This window comes from Pseudophryne corroboree, chromosome 6, assembly GCF_028390025.1.
Source record: "Pseudophryne corroboree isolate aPseCor3 chromosome 6, aPseCor3.hap2, whole genome shotgun sequence".
In the NCBI taxonomy this organism is placed as follows: Eukaryota; Metazoa; Chordata; class Amphibia; order Anura; family Myobatrachidae; genus Pseudophryne; species Pseudophryne corroboree.
In genome coordinates this window covers 12,537,797-12,561,986 of record NC_086449.1, presented here as the reverse complement: position 1 = coordinate 12,561,986, position 24,190 = coordinate 12,537,797, and the positions used below count along the sequence as shown (strand labels likewise).

The 24,190-nt window shown below is 46.1% G+C and overlaps 1 protein-coding gene across 1 annotated transcript in view; it reads right to left on the bottom strand.

Annotated features, from left to right (window-relative positions):
• LOC134933979 (alpha-2,8-sialyltransferase 8E-like) overlaps window positions 1-24,190 on the bottom strand; it is a 30,386-nt gene that overhangs the window by 5,600 nt on the left and 596 nt on the right. Inside the window, exon 2 of the mRNA XM_063929508.1 lies at window positions 20,087-20,228. Within this exon, the coding sequence (XP_063785578.1) occupies window positions 20,087-20,228 (142 nt within the window). The remainder of the gene's footprint in view (window positions 1-20,086; window positions 20,229-24,190) is intronic.

Sequence of the window (24,190 nt, the reverse complement as noted above, 5' to 3'; positions counted from 1 at the left end):
CGCTGCGCATGCGTGCGCTTTCCCATGAAGGCGCATACCCGCTACTGTGTGCACTCGCTCGCACTCGGTATGCGTATTTACGGTAAAGAGTATGTATTCGTAGCGTGCGACTCATTCGTTACACATTTTTATAAATAATGTATTTTATAGATCATGGTCCCTTTGATAGATTCTGAAAGTTTGGTTAATATAGAATGTCCCTGAACGGAGGGATCCCTCTTTGTATTGTGCGAAGGGTCTAACAGGAGTCATACAGTGGTGTTTGGTACCCATCGGAAGAGTATTTAAATAGCAATATTCCGGTGTTGGTTTGGAGCGGATTAATCGCTCGTGCGAATAGTTATGGACATAAGAAGTTATGTCCATTTATTATTATTTGTTCTTACTTAGTCATGCACCTGAACAGTGGAGACAGGTATCAGTGGGTCTCAAATGGCTCTTTGACCTCAGAGATCCCCCAAACAATAGTTTGCATGTTGGGAGGGCCTCATAACTTTACATGCATAAGGTAAGCACCGGAATAGTAATTGAAGATCAATTGTACTCCAAATCAGTATCTTTCCCGCAGACGGAGTACAATAGTCTTTAATTACACTGAGCTTTGAGACTCAATGAGGAGGGCCAACACCTGTGTTTTCGAATGGATTAGGGTTTGTATCCAGGAGAATGAGGGCTGAGATGTCATTGTCTCAACTGAAAGTGGACATCATGAATATAGAACAAAACCCAGACAGGATTCTGTTTTGTATTCGTCAAACAATAGCTCTCCAGAAGACAGGAATGTGTTGGTCATCACCCATTGTGTTGCATAAACAAGGCCACTGATACAACACAGCCCACCTGTATGAATCAACCTATGACCTTTGTTATAATGCGAAGCCGAATTCCTGCGTCCAATGGACAATGAGATTGTAGGGACCATTGGATTGCATTGTGTGAGTAGCATAAAAGACGGGCCTGTGGCATCCAGCTGGCACTTCTCATCAAACGGTTCTCATTGCTGATAATCGGGAAGCTGGCAGTCCAGAAGCGCTTGCGATCGTTACCCTTGTGCGTAAGTTTCTCTCCGTAATCATTGTCTTTCTGTGAGCCATTTCTCTCATATCTCTCTCTCTCTCTCTCTCTCTCTCTCTCTCTCTCTCTCTCTCTCTCTCTCTCCTCACTTTCTCTCGTATTTTCCCTTGATTAGTATTGTATTGTATTGTATTAGATTGGTATTGTATTGTATTGTATTTCTTGTATAGTTATTTGGTTAGGAAGTCTCTGTTATATTGTAGTGTATCATTTGTACTGTGATTCTTTTTGCAAGTATAATAGTCATAATACACATAATAGGCTTTGGACCCTAAACAAGTATCTGTGTATTTTCTCATAGTGTTAAGTGTTCACAGAGCGTCGGTGACGCTCAAGCAGCTTTGTAGTTAATCAGGTTACACCAGGTTGCACTTACACATTGTCTCTACATAAAGGTATACTGTGTATCTCATTGTTAAAGGTATAGATATCAAGGTATAGCGTTGTGAGCGTCTGCGCCGCTGGTGATCTCCTCGTGGTCTCGAGCGTCTGCTACGCCATAGCGAATCATTACGTTAGTCAACAGCCAATAGCGTGCCTGCCTGTGATCTCTGGGCCGTGAGCGAACGTGACGCTTGAGCGTCTCGCCTACGGCTAAGCGATCGTTACGCAACTAGCGTACCCTTACGGTACTTCTTAAGTAAACAGCGTACAGTGTTCTTAGACCTCATAAAGGGTTGTTTATACGACAAAGGAATTTAACATTGTCAATTGGGGGCCGTCCAGTCCTTCACATATCTGCACTAGGTAGATCAGCAGACATTATCCCTCAGCAAAGGGCGGGAGGTTGTCTCGCAGTGCTGACGGGATAAGCGTCTGCTTTGCTTAGATAAAGAGTGCTGAAGGAATCCGGGAACCGGAGGTAAGAACAAAACGCTTGTGTTTTTTTTAAAACTGTTTATTTTTCTTCTGTCTTGCGTATATACGCACGCATACATATATATATCTGCATTTCTTTTCCATCTGTGTATTTCATTTTTCGTATATCACTATCCTGTTTGCCAGTTTTATAGTTGAAAGAAAAGTGCTAAAAGAGACTTGCTGTTATTTCATAGTTTAAGAATAGAGGTAATAGTTAAAAGTGTAAGACAAACACACAGGTTTGCCTGGGAGATAAGGCAAAGCCAGTGGGGTACGCGGTAGATGATCAGGGATCGTTTACATTGATAAAAGTATATTGTGTTACGGTGGATCTTTGTTTTGCGTACACGTGTCTCTAACAAAGACTAGCGTACGCAATCCAAAGGCCGACGCACGCAGCGTTCATTACGCAATGTAGCGTCCGGTTACGCCCACGTAGCTCAAGTCACGATAAGCGATAATTAGCGCAAAGCGGTAGATAACGCGATGCGGTAAATAACGCAAGTCTATTTTTGGAAATCTGAAATTTAGTTTAACAGATCCTGCTCCTAATTGGTAACACAGCTGGGCTAAAGAAAATTTCTGCGCAGAAATAGATATAGAAACGAAAGTGTACATGTGTTGAGTGAGTGTGTTTTTATTACATAAGTTTATATAACTTAGAGGTTGAACCAAAAAGAAATCGGGTAGGACATACGTGTAAGTGACATATACGGTGGCTAAGGAGGCATCCTTGGTTAAATAAAATATGAGCATTAGAGTATAGCGGACCAGTATACAAGACCAGGAGGTCAGACCAGGAGGTCGTACAGAACAAGACCAGGAGGTCATAAGGAGACAAAGAAGGTCCGCTATAAAGGTACAAGAAGCACAACCCCGGGGGTTGGTGCTAAAACCCATATAGGCCATTGGAAGCTCTGGCTGAAGGAATTCGCAGCCGCAATTTTCGATTCCACTGATCTCTCAGTACATAACAGGTAGTGCTTATGTACTGAACGATTGTACCGCACGTAATTGTGTGCAGTAGTTAGTAATCTGACCTAATACCATTAGAGTAAAGTGGTCACAAACGCTATTTGTACATTCTGACGTGATTTGTGTAATTTTTTATTTTTAAAGGGAAGTTCGCTGGTCACTCAGGAACTATCTAACAACCCCACCTTTACTGGAAAGAGTAAGTGTCCTGCGGGTAACCCTCATATGTTCCAGTAAACAGAAGGTTTTTTGGTAGGGCCCTGTATCGAGTACGCCAGCACCATATCGGTGTGATCAGGTCGTATTGGTCGAGGTGGGCGAGTGAGTGGGGTACTCGGTAAACCGCCACCGCCGGCCTATTTTGAATAATTTGGTTTGCTGTAAGGGTTCGCTGAAGACCGTGATATAAAGATCAAAGGAGTAGTAAGCAACACCTGCAGATTATGGGGGCCAGTTGTTCAGGTAGGGGGCGATCAACCTCGGTTCGGGTTGATTCAGAAGACCGTCCAGTAGGAGCGGCCAGGTACATAATGTGTGAGAAACATGGAAGTCACACAGAAGTTTTATGTGATGAATGGGAAAGAATGACTGTACATGATGGGGAGAAGTTCCCAAATATAGACAGCTTTAGCCCAAAAGTGTTACAAAATTTAAGGAGGAGGATATGTCTCATTGAACCAACAAAGAGACGAAGTAAACATTATGATTATTTGCAGTTATGGCAACAGGAAGGTGAATTACAAAGAGAGTCAATTGACTTTTCTGACTCTTATCTTGAGAAGAGAGACATGGCATCAGGGAGGATTGTGGTTGCGGAGAAAAGCACAAGGTTGAACAATAAAAACGCTCTTAGCAACTGTAGTATAGATCATAAGAATAAGTGTAATAAATGTAACAATGATTATTGTAATGTTGTTGAATGTACAACTATTAACCTATGCAAGTTGCACCCCATGTCAAACTTTCCCCAGGAATACAAACAAGAAAGTGAGCCCAGAACAATGTCGGCACCTCTTCCAGAAGCCATCCTACAAGACATCCAGGTGGACACGATCAAATCGGTAAAGGCAATAATCAAACCCCCTAACGGAGGGTCAGGTGAGGTCGTGTCCACAGGTACGTACAATGTTTTATATCACGCACAAACAAATGTACCCCATATTGTAAGACCAAAACAAGGTGATGTAGCTGAGTTCGATCCGGTCAGGGTGATTGCAGTCCCCAATGGGAAGACTGGCGATCAGGGAACCATTCCCGTCAAGGACAGTGCAATGCGCCATCCCTGGTCCCGGACAGAATTGAGATCAATCATATCTGATTACCCAGATCCTAGGAAAGATCTAACTGTATGATCAAAGATTCACAGAAGGTATATCAACTCCCTAGACAACGACATAATCATGGTATCCAAGGAATCAGGTAGGTACAGGGAAAGCGGTTGATGGTGATGAGCATCCAAGCGTTTGAGGAGGCATCAAATCAGCCAAGACCCCAGTTCACTGACACTTGGAGAAAGCCAAGGATCTGTTACCATTGTAGAAGAGAAGGGCATTATGCCAACAACTGTAATAACCCACATAAAGTTAGACCCCCTAGACCAAGAAATGAGCAAAATTACAACACACACCATTATAATCAGAGATCAGATAGGAGGAATTTTGAGCCACACCCATGATAGGTAGTCAAGAAAGATGAGCATACGACGGATGGTAAGCCTGAGGTAACGGTTAACAAAGTGGGAGGTCATTCACTGAAGACACAGGAATGACCAGGTGAAAAGTTGTAAATGTATTTGTGAAAAATGTTTTTTTTTCTCTCTCTCTCTATCCCCATCTCTGACGAGTAGTGGTAAGAATTCACACATTGCATATCCACTTGGTCCTTGCAGAAGTCTACCAAACCCCAGCATGACCTCCGCCACAATGTATTTCTGGCCAGATACAGACAGTGGAGTAATGCAGGTGCTGGTGGGGAGGGACTGCTCAAGGAGACCATTAGACACATAGATATGACAGCCTAATAAGTCTGACAATGTTTTTCTAATGCTAACAATGTTTTCTTAATGTTGACAATGTTTAAAAAAATGTTTTGTTTCTCTTTTCTTATTGATGGTTATTGTCGAGTTATGTAATGTATATATGCACATGAATTGTTCTCTATCTCTTTTGTTTTTTTTTGTGTTTTCTCTCTCTTCTCACTCATGTTTCCATGGTTTAAAGATGCTATGTCACCCCTCAGTTGGACCAATGGTAATGCCAGATTTTTGCTCCTTACAGAAAGATCGTCGGTTAGGAAGGGAATATTGCATCACCAGAATGTTCGTTTGGAAGACTGAGAGACAGCACCTTTGAGAAGACAGCAGAACAAGAAGAACAACAAGACGAGAGAACTTGTTATCGTAACAAGTTCTCTCCCCCTCAAACTGTTTTCTTATACCCCCTTTACAAATTTCTTCTTTTCTCCTCCTGTAAGATGGACTTGCCCCAAGAGACTGTGATATGGATTTTCCCGTTAACCATGATGTTGACCAGAGCAGTCTGTTTCGGTGAGAGTACCAGTGAGGTCGAGAAAGGATCCAGAAAGGTCCTGATGACTGAGACGGAGGTGTAAATTTCCAATAGCAACCCAATCACCAAGCAAAGGCGAGTACCGGGCACGATCTAACAACCATGTTATCTGTAAACATTTTCTTTGAAGGATTGTTAGTTAAAAAGAAAACTGTATCTGTAGGCTCTGTAACTATAATGCCAATCCAGTTTTAATATCCATATGGACCGGCATCCATTGAGTGACTATCACTCCTTAGTGGGTAACGTATTAAACCAAACAGATTGTTGGGTATGCTCTCAAGTACCTCAGGGTCATAGCAAATCAGGGCTAGTACCATTTCCTTTAACGTTAGGGGAGGTACTTGAGCTAAGTGGTGGGAGACCGGTGGACCGGAGGTTTAACATCTCCAGCCCTCCTAGTTTGAAGCTCCACCAATACCATGTGGATAGGTCCCTCTTATGTTTCAACATCTCCAATCCCCGAAAGCCGGGAAATTGGGAAGTGTCATGGAGCAACTTAACCATGACCTTCTCGCATAGAGCAGATAGAATGCCTACAGATACAGAGCTTGTACGCCACATAGCCAGTAGAGGAAAATCTTTCCGGTATAGATACACCCTAGGAAATAGAATTACTAGAGTTGGAGAAGTATCACCAGGATACTGTGCACATATCGTACAGTCTGATACGTGCATTAAGCAGATGGAAGAATTAGGGTCAGGAGATTTCACCTGGAAGGTTTGTAATATGGTAATGTCCTTCTCTGTCCCATATGTTCTCCCCGATGATGCATATTTCATATGCGGCAGAAAGGCGTACAAGTGGCTTGCCCCAAACTCTGAAGGATTGTGTTATATTGGAAAAGTATTGCCTGAAGTGATGACTGTTACACATGACAAAATGAAGGACATACACCGTGGTGCCCAAGCTCCTTATACTCACACTCATTACGAGCACCGAGTTAAAAGACACCTGTCAGAAAGGTTAGAGCATCCGGCCTCTGATCTAATCCATGAATCCACCGGGATTCAGGTTCTGGTGGCGTTAGATTTCACTCGTACCGCTCGAGGAGTGATGAATTATAGATACATCTCTGCGCTTGCAAATTTGTTAGATAATATCACTGAAATGTATGATGACACGTTTAGATACACTGGAAGAGAACTTCAAGCCTACAAAACAGAACTAGTTCAGCATAGGATGGTTCTTAATTATCTTACAGCAGTAACAGGCGGATATTGTGTTACATTGGCAACACAGTACGGCATAAAGTGTTGCACGTATATCACAAATAGCACCGAGGATCCGGTAGAGGTCATAGACCAAAAGATGGACGATATTCTCCAATTGAAGTGGGAATTTCGTCGAAAACACAATCTCACCCTTGCTGCTGTAGGTAATGAGCTGACTGGTTGGGTGTCATGGTTGAACCCGCGAAATTGGTTCTCCGGTTTGGGAGACTGGGCTCAAGGAGTCATAATGGATGTTGGAAAGTTCCTCCTATGTATCTTAGGTGTTGTTATATCTATTGGATTGATATTTAGATGCGGGCAGGCTTTAATGAGGTGCAAACAAAGTACAAGAGTGATGAGTTTGAGGAGTGAGGAAACTGTAATTAACCTGGATTTGATTTATGACCCAATGATAGAAACCATGATGTGATGAAAATGCGATTATAAGGTCCGTTTCTTTCACCTGTTTTTCTGCTTTTCACCAAGGTACAAAGACCCCCTTGGACGAGGAAGTTGACGAGACGCTATACAGACAACAGACAAGCACCAAAGATGAAGTTTTGACAACCTATGATATGGACACTTGATGAACTTTGCCATGGATCCCCAGTTTCCCTAGTATTTTTAAACTCACGCTAGCCCAACATTTTTGTAAATCTGATGGCACTGACAAAGCTATTTGCTCATGCCCAAGGAGCAATACAGCGCAAAGAAGACGACTCTCAACAGATACCGAACAAAACTTCAACAACAGATGTACGTTTCCCTGACATAGAATACCACCGCATTTACCGTAATTGTGTCTTTTCTTCATTTCTACAACCCTCAGGTAATGACACACATAGTCGATAGGGAATACAGGCACAGATATCAGCAACCACATACTTCCCCCATTCATGTATCATCAACTAAAATGTGCATCCCCATTTTGTTACAACTGAAAGCCGAAATGAGCTCGGTAAAGTTTGACAGCCCATCCACAGACCTGTACCACGGGATAAGAAGGAATTCAAATGTATACTTCGCAATACCTCGAAGCTTGATTTACCACACGTACGGCACGATGATACATGACCCTCCAAACATGGACTCATACACACATGCTTCTGCTTTCTCACTAGGTCATACCCTCTTCACACCTGCTCCACTCTTCTTCCTTACCCCACCATGGAAATCAATTAACCCCTGACTTACATTTTTCTCCTTTTGAAATGTTTTAGAAGGTGGCAGTTATTATTGACTGCCAAAGGGTGGACTGTCAAAGTCAGAAAAATGTTTCTATACACATTGCCATATTTGCACCTCACCCTGGTACGCGCTGCGCATGCGTGCGCTTTCCCGTGAAGGCGCATACCCGCTACTGTGTGCACTCGCTCGCACTCGGTATGCGTATTTACGGTAAAGAGTATGTAGTCGTAGCGTGCGACTCATTCGTTACACATTTTTATAAATAATGTATTTTATAGATCATGGTCCCTTTGATAGATTCTGAAAGTTTGGTTAATATAGAATGTCCCTGAACGGAGGGATCCCTCTTTGTATTGTGCGAAGGGTCTAACAGGAGTCATACAGTGGTGTTTGGTACCCATCGGAAGAGTATTTAAATAGCAATATTCCGGTGTTGGTTTGGAGCGGATTAATCGCTCGTGCGAATAGTTATGGACATAAGAAGTTATGTCCATTTATTATTATTTGTTCTTACTTAGTCATGCACCTGAACAGTGGAGAATAGCGGGCTCCGCAGGAGACAGGGCACATCTAAAAAGCTTTTTAGGTCACATGGTGTGTACTGGCTCCTCCCCCTATGACCCTCCTCCAAGCCTCAGTTAGGTACTGTGCCCGGACGAGCGTACACAATAAGGAAGGATCTTGAATCCCGGGTAAGACTCATACCAGCCACACCAATCACACCGTACAACTTGTGATCTGAACCCAGTTAACAGTATGATAACAAAACGAAGTAGCCTCCGAAAAGATGGCTCACAACAATAGTAATAACCCGATTTTTGTAACAATAACTATGTACAAGCATTGCAGACAATCCGCACTTGGGATGGGCGCCCAGCATCCACTACGGACTACGAGAAATAGAATTATCGGTAAGTAAATTCTTATTTTCTCTAACGTCCTAGTGGATGCTGGGGACTCCGTCAGGACCATGGGGATTATACCAAAGCTCCCAAACGGGCGGGAGAGTGCGGATGACTCTGCAGCACCGAATGAGAGAACTCCAGGTCCTCCTTAGCCAGAGTATCAAAATTTGTAAAATTTTACAAACGTGTTCTCCCCTGACCACGTAGCTGCTCGGCAAAGTTGTAATGCCGAGACTCCTCGGGCAGCCGCCCAGGATGAGCCCACCTTCCTTGTGGAATGGGCATCTACATATTTCGTCTGTGGCAGGCCTGCCACAGAATGTGCAAGCTGAATTGTACTACAAATCCAGCGTGCAATAGACTGCTTAGAAGCATGAGCACCCAGCTTGTTGGGTGTATACAGTATAAACAGCAAGTCAGACTTTCTGACTCCAGCCGTCCTAACTATATATATATATATATATTTTTAGGGCCCTGACCACGTCTAGTAACTTGGAGTCCTCCAAGTCCCTAGTAGCCGCAGGCACCACAAGAGGTTGTTTCAGGTGAAAACGCTGACACCCCTTCATGAAGAAACTGGAGACGAGTCCCAGTTCTGTCCTGTTCAAATGGAAAATTTTAATATGGGCTTTTGTAAGACAAAGCCGCCCATTCTGACAATCGCCTGGCCGAGGCCAGGGCTAACAACATGGTCACTTCCCATGTGAGATATTTGTCAACAGCATGGTCACTTTCCATGTGAGATATTTCAAATCCACAGATTTGAGCGGTTCAAACCAATATGATTTTAAGAAATCCCAACACTATGTTGAGATCTCACGGTGCCCCTAGGGGCACAAAAAAGCTGTATATGCAATACATCCTTTACAATCTGGACTTCAGGAACTGAAGTCAATTCTTTCTGGAAGAAATCTACAGGGCCGAAATTTAAATGTTAATGAACCCCAATTTGAGGTCCAAAACACTCCTGTTTTCAGGAAGTGTAGAAATCGACCTAGTTGAATTTCCGTCGTGGAGCCTTCCTGGCCTCACCCACGCAACATATTTTCACCACATGTGGTGATGACGTTGTGCGGTCACCTCCTTCCTGGCTTTGACCAGGGTAGGTATGACCTCTTATGGAATGCCTTTTCCCCTCAGGATCCGGCATTCAACCGCCATGCCGTCAAACGCAGCCGCGGTAAGTCTTGGAATAGACATGGTACTTGCTGAATCAAGTCCCTTCTTAGCTCCCCAGGCCCTTAGTCCTCTGTGAGCATTTCTTGAAGTTCCGGGTACCAAGTCCATCTTGGCCCATCCGGAGCCACTAGTATAGTTCATACTCCTCTATGTCTTATAATTCTCAATACCCTGGTTATGAGAAACAGAGGAGGGAACACATACACAGACTGGTACACCCACGGTGTTACCAGAACATCCACAGCTATCGCCTGAAGATCTCATGACCTGGCGGAATACCTGTCCCGTTTTTGTTCGGGCGGGACGCCATCATGTCCACCTTTGGTCTTTGCCAACGGTCCACAATCATGTTGAAAAACTTCCCTATGAAGTTTCCACTCTCCCGGGTGGAGGTCATGCCTGCTGAGGAAGTCTGCTTCCCAGTCGTCCACTCCCGGAAAGAACACTGCTGACAGTGCTATCACATGATTTTCCGCCTAGCGAAAAATCCTTGCAGTTTTCACTGCCCTCCTGCTTCTTGTGCCGCCCTTCTGTTTACGTGGGCGACTGCCGTGATGTTATCCCACTGGATCAATACCGGCTGACCTTGAAGCAGAGGTCTAGCTAAGTTTAGAGCATTATAAATTTGTTCTAAGCTTATTTATGCGGAGAGAATTCTCCAGACTTAATCACACTTCCCTGGAAATTTTTTCCCTGTGTGACTGTTCCCCAGCCTCTCAGGCTGGCCTCCGTGGTCACCGGCATCCAATCCTGAATGCCGAATCTGCGGCCCTCTAGAAGATGAGCACTCTGTAATCACCACAGGAGAGACACCCTTTTCCTTGGATATAGGGTTATCCGCTGATGCATCTGAGGATGCGATCCGGACCATTTGTCCAGCAGATCCCACTGAAGAGTTCTTGCGGGAAATCTGCCGAATGGAATTGCTTCGTAATAAGCCACCATTTTTACCAGGACTCTTGTGCAATGATGCACTGACACTTTTCCTGGTTTTAGGAGGATCCCGATTAGCTCGGATAACTCCCTGGTTTTCTCCACTGGGAGAAACACGTTTTTCTGGACTGTGTCCAGAATCTTCCCTAGGAACAGTAGACGTGTCGTCGGAAAAAGCTGCGATTTTGGAATATTTAGAATCCACTCGTGCTGTCGTAGAACTACTTAAGATAGTGCTACTCCGACCTCCAACTGTTCTCTGGACCTTGCCCTTATCAGGATAGCGTCCATGTTTCTTTTAAGAAAAATCATCATTCCGGCCATTACCTTGGTAAAGACCCGGGGCGCCGTGGACCATCCAAACGGCAGCGTCTGAACTGATAGTGACAGTTCTGTACCAGGAACCTGAAGTACCCTTGGTGAGAAGGGCAAATTTGGACCTGTAGGTAAACGTCCCTGATATCCAGTGACATCATATCGTCCCCTTCTTCCTGGTTCGCTATCACTGCTCCGAGTGACTCCATCTTGATTTGAACGCTTGTATGTAAGTGTTCAAATATTTCAGATCTCACCGAGCCGGTTGGCTTCAGTACCACAATATAGTGTGGAATACTACCCCCTTCCTTGTTGTAAGAAGGGTACTTTGATTATCACCTGCTGGGAATACAGCCTGTGAATTGTGTGAGGGGGAGACGTCTCGAATTTCCAATGTACACCTGGGATATTACATGTAGGATCCCGGAGTTCCCTTGCGAGTGTTGCTGAAACTCTTGAGATGACCCCCTACCGCACCTGAGTCCGCTTGTACGGCCCCAGCGTTATGCTGCGGACTTGGCAGAAGCCGTGAGGAGCTTCTGTTCCTGGGAATGATCTGCTTGCTGCAGTCTTCTTCCCTTTCCTCTCCCCCTGGGCAGATATGACTGGCCTTCGCCCGCCTGCCCGTATGGAGACGAAAGGACTGAGACTGAAAAGACTGTGTCCTTTTCTGCCAATATGTGACTCGGGGTAACAAAAGGTGGATTTTTCAGCTGTTGCCATGGCCACCAGGTCCAATGGACCGCCCCTTTATACGGCAATAATTCCATATGCCGTCTGGAATCTGCCTCACCTGACCACTGTCGTGTCTTCGTCTGGCAGATATGTACATCACATTTTCTCTTTGATGCCAGAATGCAAATATGCCTCTGCGCATCACACATATATAGAAATGCATCCCTAAAATGCTCTATAGACAATAAAATCCTGTCCCTGTCAAGGGTATCAAAATTTTCAGTCAGGAAATCCGACCAAGCCCCCTCAGCGCTGCACATCCAGGCTGAGGCGATTGCTGGTCGTAGTATAACACCAGTATGTGTGTATATACTGTTATGATATTTTTCAGCTTCCTATCAGCTGGCTCCTTGAGGGCGGCCGTATCTGGAAACGGTAACTTTATATGCGTGTGAGCGCCTTGTCCACCCTAAGGTGTGTTTTCCAACTCGCCCTTACTACTGGCGGGAAAAAGGGTATACCGCCCATAACTTTCTGTCGGAGGAACCCCACGTATCATCACACACTTCATTTAATTTATCTGATTCAGGCAAAACTACAGGTAGTTTATTCCCACCCTACAAAATACCCTTATTTGTGGTACTTGTGGTATCAGAAATACGTAACACCTCCTTCATTGCCCTTAACATGTAACTTGTGGCCCTAAAAGAAAAATACGTTTGTTTCTTCACCGTCGACACTGGGGTCAGTGTCCGTGTCAGTGTCTGTCGACCGACTGAGGTAAATGGGCGTTTTTACAAGCCCCTGACGGTGTCTGAGACGCCTGGACCGATACTAATTTGTCCGCCGGCTGTCTCATGTCGTCAACCGGCTTGCAGCGTGTTGACATTATCACGTAATTCCATAAGTAAGCCATCCATTCTGGTGTCGACTCCCTAGAGAGTGACATTACCATTACAGGCAATTTTCTCCGTCTCCTCACCAACATTTTCCTCATACATGTCGACACACACGTACCGACCTACAGCACACACATACAGGGAATGCTCTGATAGAGGACAGGACCCACTAGCCCTTTGGGGAGACAGAGGGAGAGTTTGCCAGCACACACCAAAAGCGCCATAATGTATATAACAACCCTAGAAGGTGTTGTTTCTATATATGGGCTCTTAATATATAATTATATCGTGTAGTGCAGGGGAGAGTGGGAGCCTTCCTCACCAGCGGAGCTGGTCAGGAAAATGGCGCTGAGTGCTGAGGAGAATAAGCTCCGCCCCTTTCACGGCGGGCTTTTCTCCCGGTTATTAGGAAAACTGGCCTGGGTTAAATACATACATATAGCCTTAATGGCTATATGTGATGTATTTATTTGCCAAATAGGTATTTATATTGCTGCCCAGGGCGCCCCCAGCAGCGCCCTGCACCCTCCGTGACCGTGTCAGTGAGCCGTGTAGCAACAATGGCGCACAGCTGCAGTGCTGTGCGCTACCTCTCTGAAGACTGTGAAGTCTTCTGCCGCCTGTTTCCGGACCTCCGTTCCGCCGTCTTTCTTCAGCGTCTGTAAGGGGGATCAGCGGCGCGGCTCCGGGACGAACCCCAGGCTGACCTGTGTTCCGACTCCCTCTGGAGCTCAGTGTCCAGTAGCCTAAAACTTCAATCCTCCTGCACGCAGGTGAGTTGCAAGTCTCTCCCCTAAGTCCCTCGTTGCAGTGATCCTGTCGCCAGCAGGAATCACTGATTAGAATGTGATGTCCATATCTGCCAGACGAAGACACGACAGTGGTCAGGTGATGCAGATTCCAGACGGCACATGGAAGTATTGCCGTATAAAGGGGCGGTCCATCGGACCTGGTGGCCATGGCAACAGCTGAAAAATCCACCTTTTGTTACCCCAAGTCACATCTCAGCAGAAAAGGACACAGTCTTTTCAGTCTCAGTCCTTTCGTCCCCATAAGGGCAGGCGGGCAAAAGGGCCAGTCATATCTGCCCAGGGGTAGAGGAAAGGGAAGAAGACTGCAGCAGGCAGCCCATTCCCAGGAACAGAAGCCCTCCACAGCTTCTGCCAAGTCCGCAGCATGACGCTGGGGCAGTACAAGCGGACTCAGGTGCGGTAGGGGGTCATCTCAAGAGTTTCAGCACGCAGGGGGCTCACTCACAAGTGGACTCCTGGATCCTACACGTAGTATCCCAGGTGTACATTGGAAATTCGAGACGTCTCCCCCTCACAAGTTCCTGAAGTCTGCTTTACCAACGTCTCCCTCCGACAGGGAGGCAGTATTGGGAACAATTCACAGGCTGTATTCCCAGCAGGTGATAATCAAAGTACCCCTTCTACAACAAGGGAAGGGGTATTATTCCACACTATATTGTGGTACTGAAGCCAGACGGCTCGGTGAGATCTGAAATATTTGAACACTTACATACAAGCGTTCAAATCAAGATGGAGTCACTCAGAGTAGTGATAGCGAACCAGGAAGAAGGGGACGATATGGTGTCACTGGATATCAGGGACGCTTACCTACATGTCCAAATTTGCCTTCTCACCAAGGGTACCTCAGGTTCGTGGTACAGAACTGTCACTATCAGTTCAGACGCTGCCGTTTGGATTGTCCACGGCACCCCGGGTCTTTACCAAGGTAATGGCCGAAATGATGATGATTCTTAAAAGAAATATGGACGCTTTCCTGATAAAGGCAAGGTCCAGAGAACAGTTGGAGGTCGGAGTAGCACTATCTTAAGTAGTTCTACGACAGCACGAGTGGATTCTAAATATTCCAAAATCGCAGTTTTTTCCGACGACACGTCTACTGTTCCTAGGGATGATTCTGGACACAGTCCAGAAAAGGATGTTTTCTCCCGGAGAAGAAAGCCAGGGAGTTATCCGAGCTAGTCAGGAACCTCCTAAAACCAGGAAAAGTATTAGTGCATCATTGCACAAGGATCCTGTGAAAAATGGTGGTTTCTTACAAAGCGATCCCATTCGGTAGATTTCACGCAAGAACCTTTCCGTGGGATCTGCTGGAAAAATGGTCCGGATCGCATCTTCAGATGCATCAGCGGATAACCCTGTCTCCAAGGACAAGGGTGTTTCTTCTGCGGTGGCTGCAGAGTGCTCATCTATGAAAGGGCCGCAGATTCGGCATTCAGGACTGGGTCCTGGTGACCACGGATGCCAGCCTGAGTGGCTGGGGAGCAGTCACACAAGGAAAAAATTTCCAGAGAGTGTGATCAAGTCTGGAGACTTCTCTCCACATAAATATACTGGAGCTAAGGGCAATTTACAATGCTCTAAGCTTAGCAAGACCTCTGCTTCAAGGTCAGCCGGTATTGATCCAGTGGGACAACATCACGGCAGTCGCCCACGTAAACAGGGCGGCACAAGAAGCAGGAGGGAAATGGCAGAAACTACAAGGATTCTTCGCTGGGCGAAAAATCATGTGATAACACTCTCAGCAGTGTTCATTCCGGGAGTGGAAAACTGGGAAGCAGACTTCCTCAGCAGGCATGACCTCTACCCGGGAGAGTGGGGACTTCATCGGGAAGTCTTCCACATGATTGTAAACCGTTGGGAAAAACCAAAGGTGGACATGATGGCGTCCCGCCTGAACAAAAAACTAGACAGATATTGCGCCAGGTCAAGGGACCCTCAGGCAATAGCGGTGGACGCTCTGGTAACACTGTGGGTGTACCAGTCAGAGTATGTGTTCCCTCCTATGCCTCTCATACCAAAAGTACTGAGAATCATAAGAGGGAGATGAGTAAGAACGATACTCGTGGTTCCGGATTGGCCAAGAAGGACTTGGTACCCGAAACTTCAAGAGATGTTCACGGAAGACCCGTGGCCTCTACCTTTAAGAAAGGACCTGCTCCAGCAGGGGCCTTGTCTGTTCCAAGACTTACCGCGGCCTCGTTTGACGGCATGGCGGTTGAACGCCGGATCCTGAAAGGGCATTCCAGATGAAGTCATCCCTACCCTGGTCAAAGACAGGAAGGATGTAACCGCAAAACATTTTCACCGCATTTGGTGAAGATATGTTGCGTGGTGTGAGGCCAAGAAGGCCCCTACAGAGGAATTCCAACTGGGTCGTTTCCTACATTTCCTGAAAACAGGACTGTCTATGGGCCTAAAATTAGGGTCCATTAAGGTTCAAATTTCGGCCCTGTCGAATTTCTTCCAGAAAGAACTGGCTTTAGTGCCTGACGTTCAGATGTTTGTAAAAGGGGTACTGCATATACAGCCTCATTTTGTGCCCCAGTGGCACCTTGGGATCTCAATGTTGTTTTGAGTTTCCTAAAGTCACATTGGTTTGAACCACTCACCACTGTGGACTTAAAATATCTCACATGGAAGGTGACGATGCTATTAGCCCTGGCTTCAGCCAGGCGTGTGTCAGAATTGGCGGCTTTATCATATATAAAGCCCTTACTTAATTTTTCATTCTGACAGGGCAGAATTGAGGACTCGTCCTCAATTTCTCCTTAAGGTGTTTTCTGTTTTTCACATGAACCAACCTATTGTGGTACCTGCGGGTACTAGGGACTTAGAGGACTCCAAGTTACTTGACGTTGTCAGGGCCCTGAAAAATGTTTCCAGGACGGCTGGAGTCAGAAAGTCTGACTCGCTGTTTAGCCTGTATGCACCCAACAAGATGGGTGCTCCTGCTTCTAAGCAGACGATTGCTCGCTGGATTTGTAATACAATTCAGTTTACACATTCTGTGGCAGGCCTGCCACAGCCAAAATCTGTAAAAGCCCATTCCAAAAGGAAGGGGGCTCATCTTGGGCGACTGCCCGAGGGGTCTCGGCTTTACAACTTTGCCGAGCAGTTACTTGGTCAGGGGCAAACACGTTTGCTAAATTCTACAAATTTGATACCCTGGCTGAGGAGGACATGGAGTCTCTCATTCGGTGCTGCAGGGTCATCCGCACTCTCCCGCCCGTTTGGGAGCTTTGGTATAATCCCCATGGTCCTTACGGAGTCCCCAGCATCCACTAGGACGTCAGAGAAAATAAGATTTTACTTACCGATAAATCTATTTCTCGTAGTCCGTAGTGGATGCTGGGCGCCCATCCCAAGTGCGGATTGTCTGCAATACTTGTACATAGTTATTGTTACAAAACTCGGGTTATTCTTGTTGTGAGCCATCTTGTCAGAGGCTCCTTCGTTGTTATCATACTGTTAACTGGGTTCAGATCACAGGTTGTACGGTGTAATTGGTGTGGCTGGTATGAGTCTTACCCGGGATTCAATATCCTTCCTTATTATGCACGCTCGTCCGGGCACAGTATCCTAACTGAGGCTTGGAGGAGGGTCATAGGGGGAGGAGCCAGTGCACACCACCTGATCCTAAAGCTTTTATTATTGTACCCTGTCTCCTGCGGAGCCGCTATATCCCCCTATATCAAATGGCTCTTTGACCTCAGAGATCCCCCAAACAATAGTTTGCATGTTGGGAGGGCCTCATAACTTTACATGCATAAGGTAAGCACCGGAATAGTAATTGAAGATCAATTGTACTCCAAATCAGTATCTTTCCCGCAGACGGAGTACAATAGTCTTTAATTACACTGAGCTTTGAGACTCAATGAGGAGGGCCAACACCTGTGTTTTCGAATGGATTAGGGTTTGTATCCAGGAGAATGAGGGCTGAGATGTCATTGTCTCAACTGAAAGTGGACATCATGAATATAGAACAAAACCCAGACAGGATTCTGTTTTGTATTCGTCAAACAATAGCTCTCCAGAAGACAGGAATGTGTTGGTCATCACCCATTGTGTTGCATAAACAAGGCCACTGATACAACACAGCCCACCTGTATGAATCAACCTATGACCTTTGTTATAATGCGAAGCCGAATTCCTGCGTCCAATGGACAATGAGATTGTAGGGACCATTGGATTGCATTGTGTGAGTAGCATAAAAGACGGGCCTGTGGCATCCAGCTGGCACTTCTCATCAAACGGTTCTCATTGCTGATAATCGGGAAGCTGGCAGTCCAGAAGCGCTTGCGATCGTTACCCTTGTGCGTAAGTTTCTCTCCGTAATCATTGTCTTTCTGTGAGCCATTTCTCTCATATCTCTCTCTCTCTCTCTCTCTCTCTCTCTCTCTCTCTCTCCTCACTTTCTCTCGTATTTTCCCTTGATTAGTATTGTATTGTATTGTATTAGATTGGTATTGTATTGTATTTCTTGTATAGTTATTTGGTTAGGAAGTCTCTGTTATATTGTAGTGTATCATTTGTACTGTGATTCTTTTTGCAAGTATAATAGTCATAATACAGATAATAGGCTTTGGACCCTAAACAAGTATCTGTGTATTTTCTCATAGTGTTAAGTGTTCACAGAGCGTCGGTGACGCTCAAGCAGCTTTGTAGTTAATCAGGTTACACCAGGTTGCACTTACACATTGTCTCTACATAAAGGTATACTGTGTATCTCATTGTTAAAGGTATAGATATCAAGGTATAGCGTTGTGAGCGTCTGCGCCGCTGGTGATCTCCTCGTGGTCTCGAGCGTCTGCTACGCCATAGCGAATCATTACGTTAGTCAACAGCCAATAGCGTGCCTGCCTGTGATCTCTGGGCCGTGAGCGAACGTGACGCTTGAGCGTCTCGCCTACGGCTAAGCGATCGTTACGCAACTAGCGTACCCTTACGGTACTTCTTAAGTAAACAGCGTACAGTGTTCTTAGACCTCATAAAGGGTTGTTTATACGACAAAGGAATTTAACATTGTCAGACTGCAAAGGGATTGAGAGGAATGACAGAGAGAGTGGGGAACAGAAATATGGATTCAGAAGGAAACAGGTGGGAGACAAAGATAAGGTGTAAGTGCGTGTGTGAGAGAGAGGGTCAGATGTACTAACCCAATGCTTAGTACATATCCGAGAGAGAGAGAGAGAGAGAGAGAGAGAAGGAAATTAATAGGGATCCAGAATATAAATAGAGAGGTGCAATAAAAGTACTAGAAAGTTGGAAGTAGAGAGCAAGAGAAAGAGATAAAAAGAGAGGGGCCGGGTTGCCAGAGGCGCAGGACTTCGTGCGAAAATGCCGGTATTTTTAAAGCGGCAATCATTTACACGGCATAACCCACCTGGTTATGCAATATGTCTCCGACGTGCCGGATCTTACTTGTGAAGCGTGCGCGTCATCGGTGGGCTTCACTTCTGGTCCGTGGAGCGCTCACTTGGAGCAGGCTCCCTGCTCTCATTGTTTCCACTCACTGCCATCACTGACGCATGGACTAAAAGTAGCCAGGTAACCTCCTTTTATATACAGAGATCTGACCTCTCTTACACACACACATTGCTAAAGACTTTTCTCATGCTACTGCATATGTTTCAGATATGTGAGTTGCATCTAGAAATACAATGTGGCGTAATGTCTGCTTGGTAAACTAGCTATGTTCAGAATTTCTTGTGTTCCATTAGTGGTTGGACAAATGATTTACCTTCCTGTATTTATGCACAGATATATTAGTTACTAAGTACACTAAGTGTACACCATAGCACTGAGAGTGACTGTCACTGTTGCTGCCTATTAGAGAAGAGGGGGCTCGGACAGACATTGTGCATGGAACAAGCAGGTCAATGGAAAGTTAAGATTAGGAGGAGGGCTGGTATGTGTTAATGCAAAGGTTTGATTTCACTGCACATTTAAAGCTAGTTAGGCTGGTAGGAAGTCTGATTTGCACAAGGAGTGAGTTCCAGAGGTAGGGGACAGAGCAGGAGGTCTTGGACATGGGTGTAAGAGGAGGTAAAGAGTGTGCAGGTGAGGCAATGGTCAATGGAAGAGTGCACAGAGCAGTAAAAGAATGGAGATGGTGAGAAATGGAGTGAACACAAATGAGGTTGAAGATAAAAGAGGGGAAGGAGTGAATAAGGCTTTATGTGTAAGGGTGTGGAGTTTGTACTGAACCCTAAAGGTGCAGGAAGCCAGAAAGGGTGTAGAGGGGAGAGGCCAACACTGAATAGCGAAAAAGATAAATTAACTGAGCAGCAGTGCCCAGAATAGATAGAAGACGGTTAAGGCTAAAACCAATAGGCCAGAGAGGAGGTTATAGAAGTCAATGTGGGAGGTGATGAGTGTGCGGATGATGATTCCATCATGACACAAGTACTGATAATGAACGTGATATTATTCAAACACACATTGAGACAGAAAGAAACAATAAGTGGAGCATTATCTTATAAACGTACCTTTGGGAACATGCCAAAAAGACTCTGGGTGACATTTTGTACCTTCTTCTGCGCATCATAGCGAATCGCGTGTCCGACCGGACTATTCTCCTGAGTCACAATCATGGAATAGGAGGCATTGCAGCATTTATTCAGCGGTGACCTGGATATTAAAATAAATAAAATTATAAAATAATAATAATACTAAAAATTATATAAAAAATATTAAAAATAGTTATACTCGTATATACAGGTGTGTCCTCATATACCTATCCTAAAATGTCACCATATATGCTAGCAGGATCCGTTCAAATTGCACGCCAGCAAAACAGGACTATTCCGACTTGTGTGTGTCCATAACTTTCATAGAGTGGGAACAGATCCTGAGACTGCAGCGAGCCCTCAAGGGGACTTTTAGCGCTCGCCCAGATGCCCGCCTGTAAATCATACATTTCACCATGTATTCTAGCTACCTATGGTGGAGCATCTAAGTCACACCATTGTGTCAAATGGTACAAAAAGGTTAAATGTTACATCTGTAGAATGTAAGCTCACCCATTCCAATTCTGTAACCCCTACATCCAGACTTCTTTCAACCTACGTCTCTGATCAACACTGAAAATGACCTATATATCCTTTTCCTACCAGTTTACTAAATCTGTTTGAGTTAATGACTTACAGTATAATTAGGAAGCTAGTTTTCAGGTACATAAAGAGCATAGGGTTCTATTTACTAAGTCTTGGATGGAGATAAAGTACCAGCCAATCAGCTACTTACTACCTTGTCACAGGCCGGGTTTGAAAAATGACAGGAGCTGGTTGCACTTTATCTTCATCTAAGGCTTAGTAAATAGACCCCCATAGTTCCAGATTGGGGCATCTTTTTCCATTGTAGCCTGTTATTGCTGTGTCACCCTCAACTGTGATACATATGGGCAAATGAATTCTGAAATTGGCGTCATATTCCTGAAATATTGGCGAATGAACAAGAGTCCACTGGAGAACCAGGCCAATCACAGTGTATGGAATATAAAGTAGCCAATCACTATGTATGGAATATAAAGTAGCCAATCACAGTGTATGGAATATAAAGTAGCCAATCACTATGTATGGAATATAAAGTAGCCAATCACAGTGTATGGAATATAAAGTAGCCAATCACAGTGTATGGAATATAAAGTAGCCAATCACAGTGTATGGAATATAAAGTAGCCAATCACAGTGTATGGAATATAAAGTAGCCAATCACAGTGTATGGAATATAAAGTATCAACAAAATCAATGAAAAAGATAATCTGCAGCAGGATTTTACATCCCCTATACGGGTTGGGTATGATATTCCACCAGGCAGGATGCCGGAAACCGGAAGACCGACTGCTGCATCCCGATGGTGTGAATCCTAACAGGGGCTAGGTACTTAATTAAGTATACTTACCTTCCTTCAATGCTCCCCTAACCCTAACCCTCCTTTTTGGCAGCCAAAATAACCCCCCCCCCCACTCCCCGCCTGCAGCCTATCCCTAACCCTCCCCATCAGTGCTCAAACCTAACCCCCCTTCCCATAGCTCAAACCTAAACCTCCCTCCCCCGCAGCCTAAACCTAACTCTCCCCAGTGGTTCCTAAACCTTACCCCCATTCCCCACAGCCTAACCCTAACCCTGCCTTTCCCAGAGCCTAACCCTACCGCCCCCTCCCCACAGCCTAACCCTAACCCTGCCTTTCCCAGAGCCTAACCCTAACCCCCCTCCCCACAGCCTAACTCTAACCCTGCCTTTCCCAGAGCATAACCCTACTGCCCCCTCCCCACAGCCTAACCCTAACCCTGCCTTTCCCAGTGCCTAACCCTGCCCCCCCTCCCCACAGCCTAACCCTAACCCTGCCTTTCCCAGAGCCTAACCCTAACCCCCCTCCCCACAGCCTAACCCTAACCCTGCCTTTCCCAGAGCCTAACCCTACCGCCCCCTCCCCACAGCCTAACCCTGCCTTTCCCAGAGCCTAACCCTAACCCCCCTCCCCACAGCCTAACCCTAACCCTGCCTAACCCAGTGCCTAACCCTACCCCCCCTCCCCACAGCCTAACCCTAACCCTGCCTTTCCTAGAGCCTAACCCAGTGCCGTAACTAGACATTTTAGCGCTGTGTGAAAGAAACAGCATCGGCGCTCTCCCCCCCATATACAAATCAGGGCCAGTGCGCGCCGTAGCTGCGCATAAAAAATATAGGGGCATGGCTTCATGGGGAAGAGGCATGGCCACAGACCTCCCTTTTACACATTAGGCAGGCAGAGTCCCCTTTTTTTACACATTATAGCAGCAGAGCCACTTTTTTTTACACATTAGACAGGCAGAGTCCCCCTTTTTTACACATTACAGCAACAGAGCACCCTTGTTTTGCACATTATGGCAGGCAGTCCCCTTTTTTATACATTATGACAGGGAGTCCCCGTTTTTTACACATTATGGCAGGCAGTCCCCCTTTTTTTACACATTATGGCTGGCAGTCCCTCATTTCTACACATTATGGCAGGCAGTCCCCCTTTTTTTACACATTACGGCAGGCAATCCCCCTTTTTTAAAACATTACGGCAGGCAGTCCCCCTTTTTTTTTACACATTATGGCAGGCAGTCCCCCTTTTTTTTTTACACATTATGGCAGGCTGTCCCCCTTTTTTACACACTATGGCAGGCAGTCCCCCTTTTTATACACATTACGGCAGGCAGTCCCCCTTTTTTTACACATTACGGCAGGCAGTCCCCCTTTTTTTTACACATTACGGAAGGCAGTCCACCTTTTTTACACGTTACGGCAGGCAGTCCACCATTTTTATAGATTAGGACAGACAGTCCCCCTTTTTTATAGATTATGACAGGCAGTCCCTCTTTTTTTATAGATTATGACAGGAGGGAGGGGAGAGAGAGAGAGAGACAGGGGGAGAGAGAGAGAGTTATACTCACCTGCAATGAGCCGGCATGCATCTCCTCTGTCCTGTTCCTGCCCTATGCTGCGCTCTGCCGGCTTCTGTTCCCCTACTTGAGGCGCGCGTAGGGGGGGCACGGGAAGCACACTCTCTCCGTTCTGCAGGACCGACGTGGATTCGGGGCATGATGAGGGAGTGAGTAGGTTGGGCTCGTCCCCTCCGTGGTCCCCCTCTCCGGCAGTAGCTCTTGTTAGACACTCTGTCCGTGCTGAAGGACATGGATGCGGTGGGGAGACTTTCAGCAGCCTGCTTCTGTTCCCCTACTGGAGACGCTGTGGTGGTGGTGGGGATACGGGAAGCACACTCTCTCCGTGCAGGGAGGTGACGGAGCCTGCGGAAGGGCAGCGCTTGTGTCATGTAGCGGTAACTACATGATGGCCCTCATTCTGAGTTGATCGCTAGCTGCCGTTGTTCGCTTCATAGCGGTCAGTTAAAAAAGCATCAAAAATGCGTATGCTTATACACTGCAATGTGCACGCGCAGTGTACGGGTACAAAGAGCATCGTGGTTTTGCAAAGGTTCTAGTGACGCTTTCAGTCGCACTGGCGGACGCAAGGAGATTGACAGGAAGTGGGAGTTTCTGGGTGGCAACTGACCGTTTTCTGGGAGTGTTTGGAAAAACACAGGCATGGCCGGGCGTTTGCTGGGCGGGTATCTGACGTCATTACCGCGTCACTCGTCGCAGCAATCATCGCACAGAATAAGTAACTACAGGGCTGGTCTTGTTCTGCACAAAATGCGCTTGCAGCCGCTCTGCTGCACATGCGTTCGCACCCTTGCTATGCTATAATACACTCCCCCGTGGGCAGCGACTATGCGTTTGCATGGCTGCTAAAAGTAGATAGCGAGCGATCAACTCAGAATAAGGGCCGATGCGCGCTGTGAAGGAGCTGGGTGCACCTCACCGCGGGAAGCGCTCAGCCAGCGGAAGAGGTTTTGGAGCTGCCTTCCATCCCAGTGTCTGCCCCTTCTCCAGCTCAGTGTCCCCATCATTATTGACCCCCATCCCCATGTCTGCCCCTTCTCCAGCTCAGTGTCCCACCATAACTGACCCCGATACCTGAGTCTGTCCCTTCTCCAGCTGAGTGTTCCCACCATTACTGACCCCAATCCCAGTTTCTGCCCCTTCTCCAGCTCAGTGTCCCCAC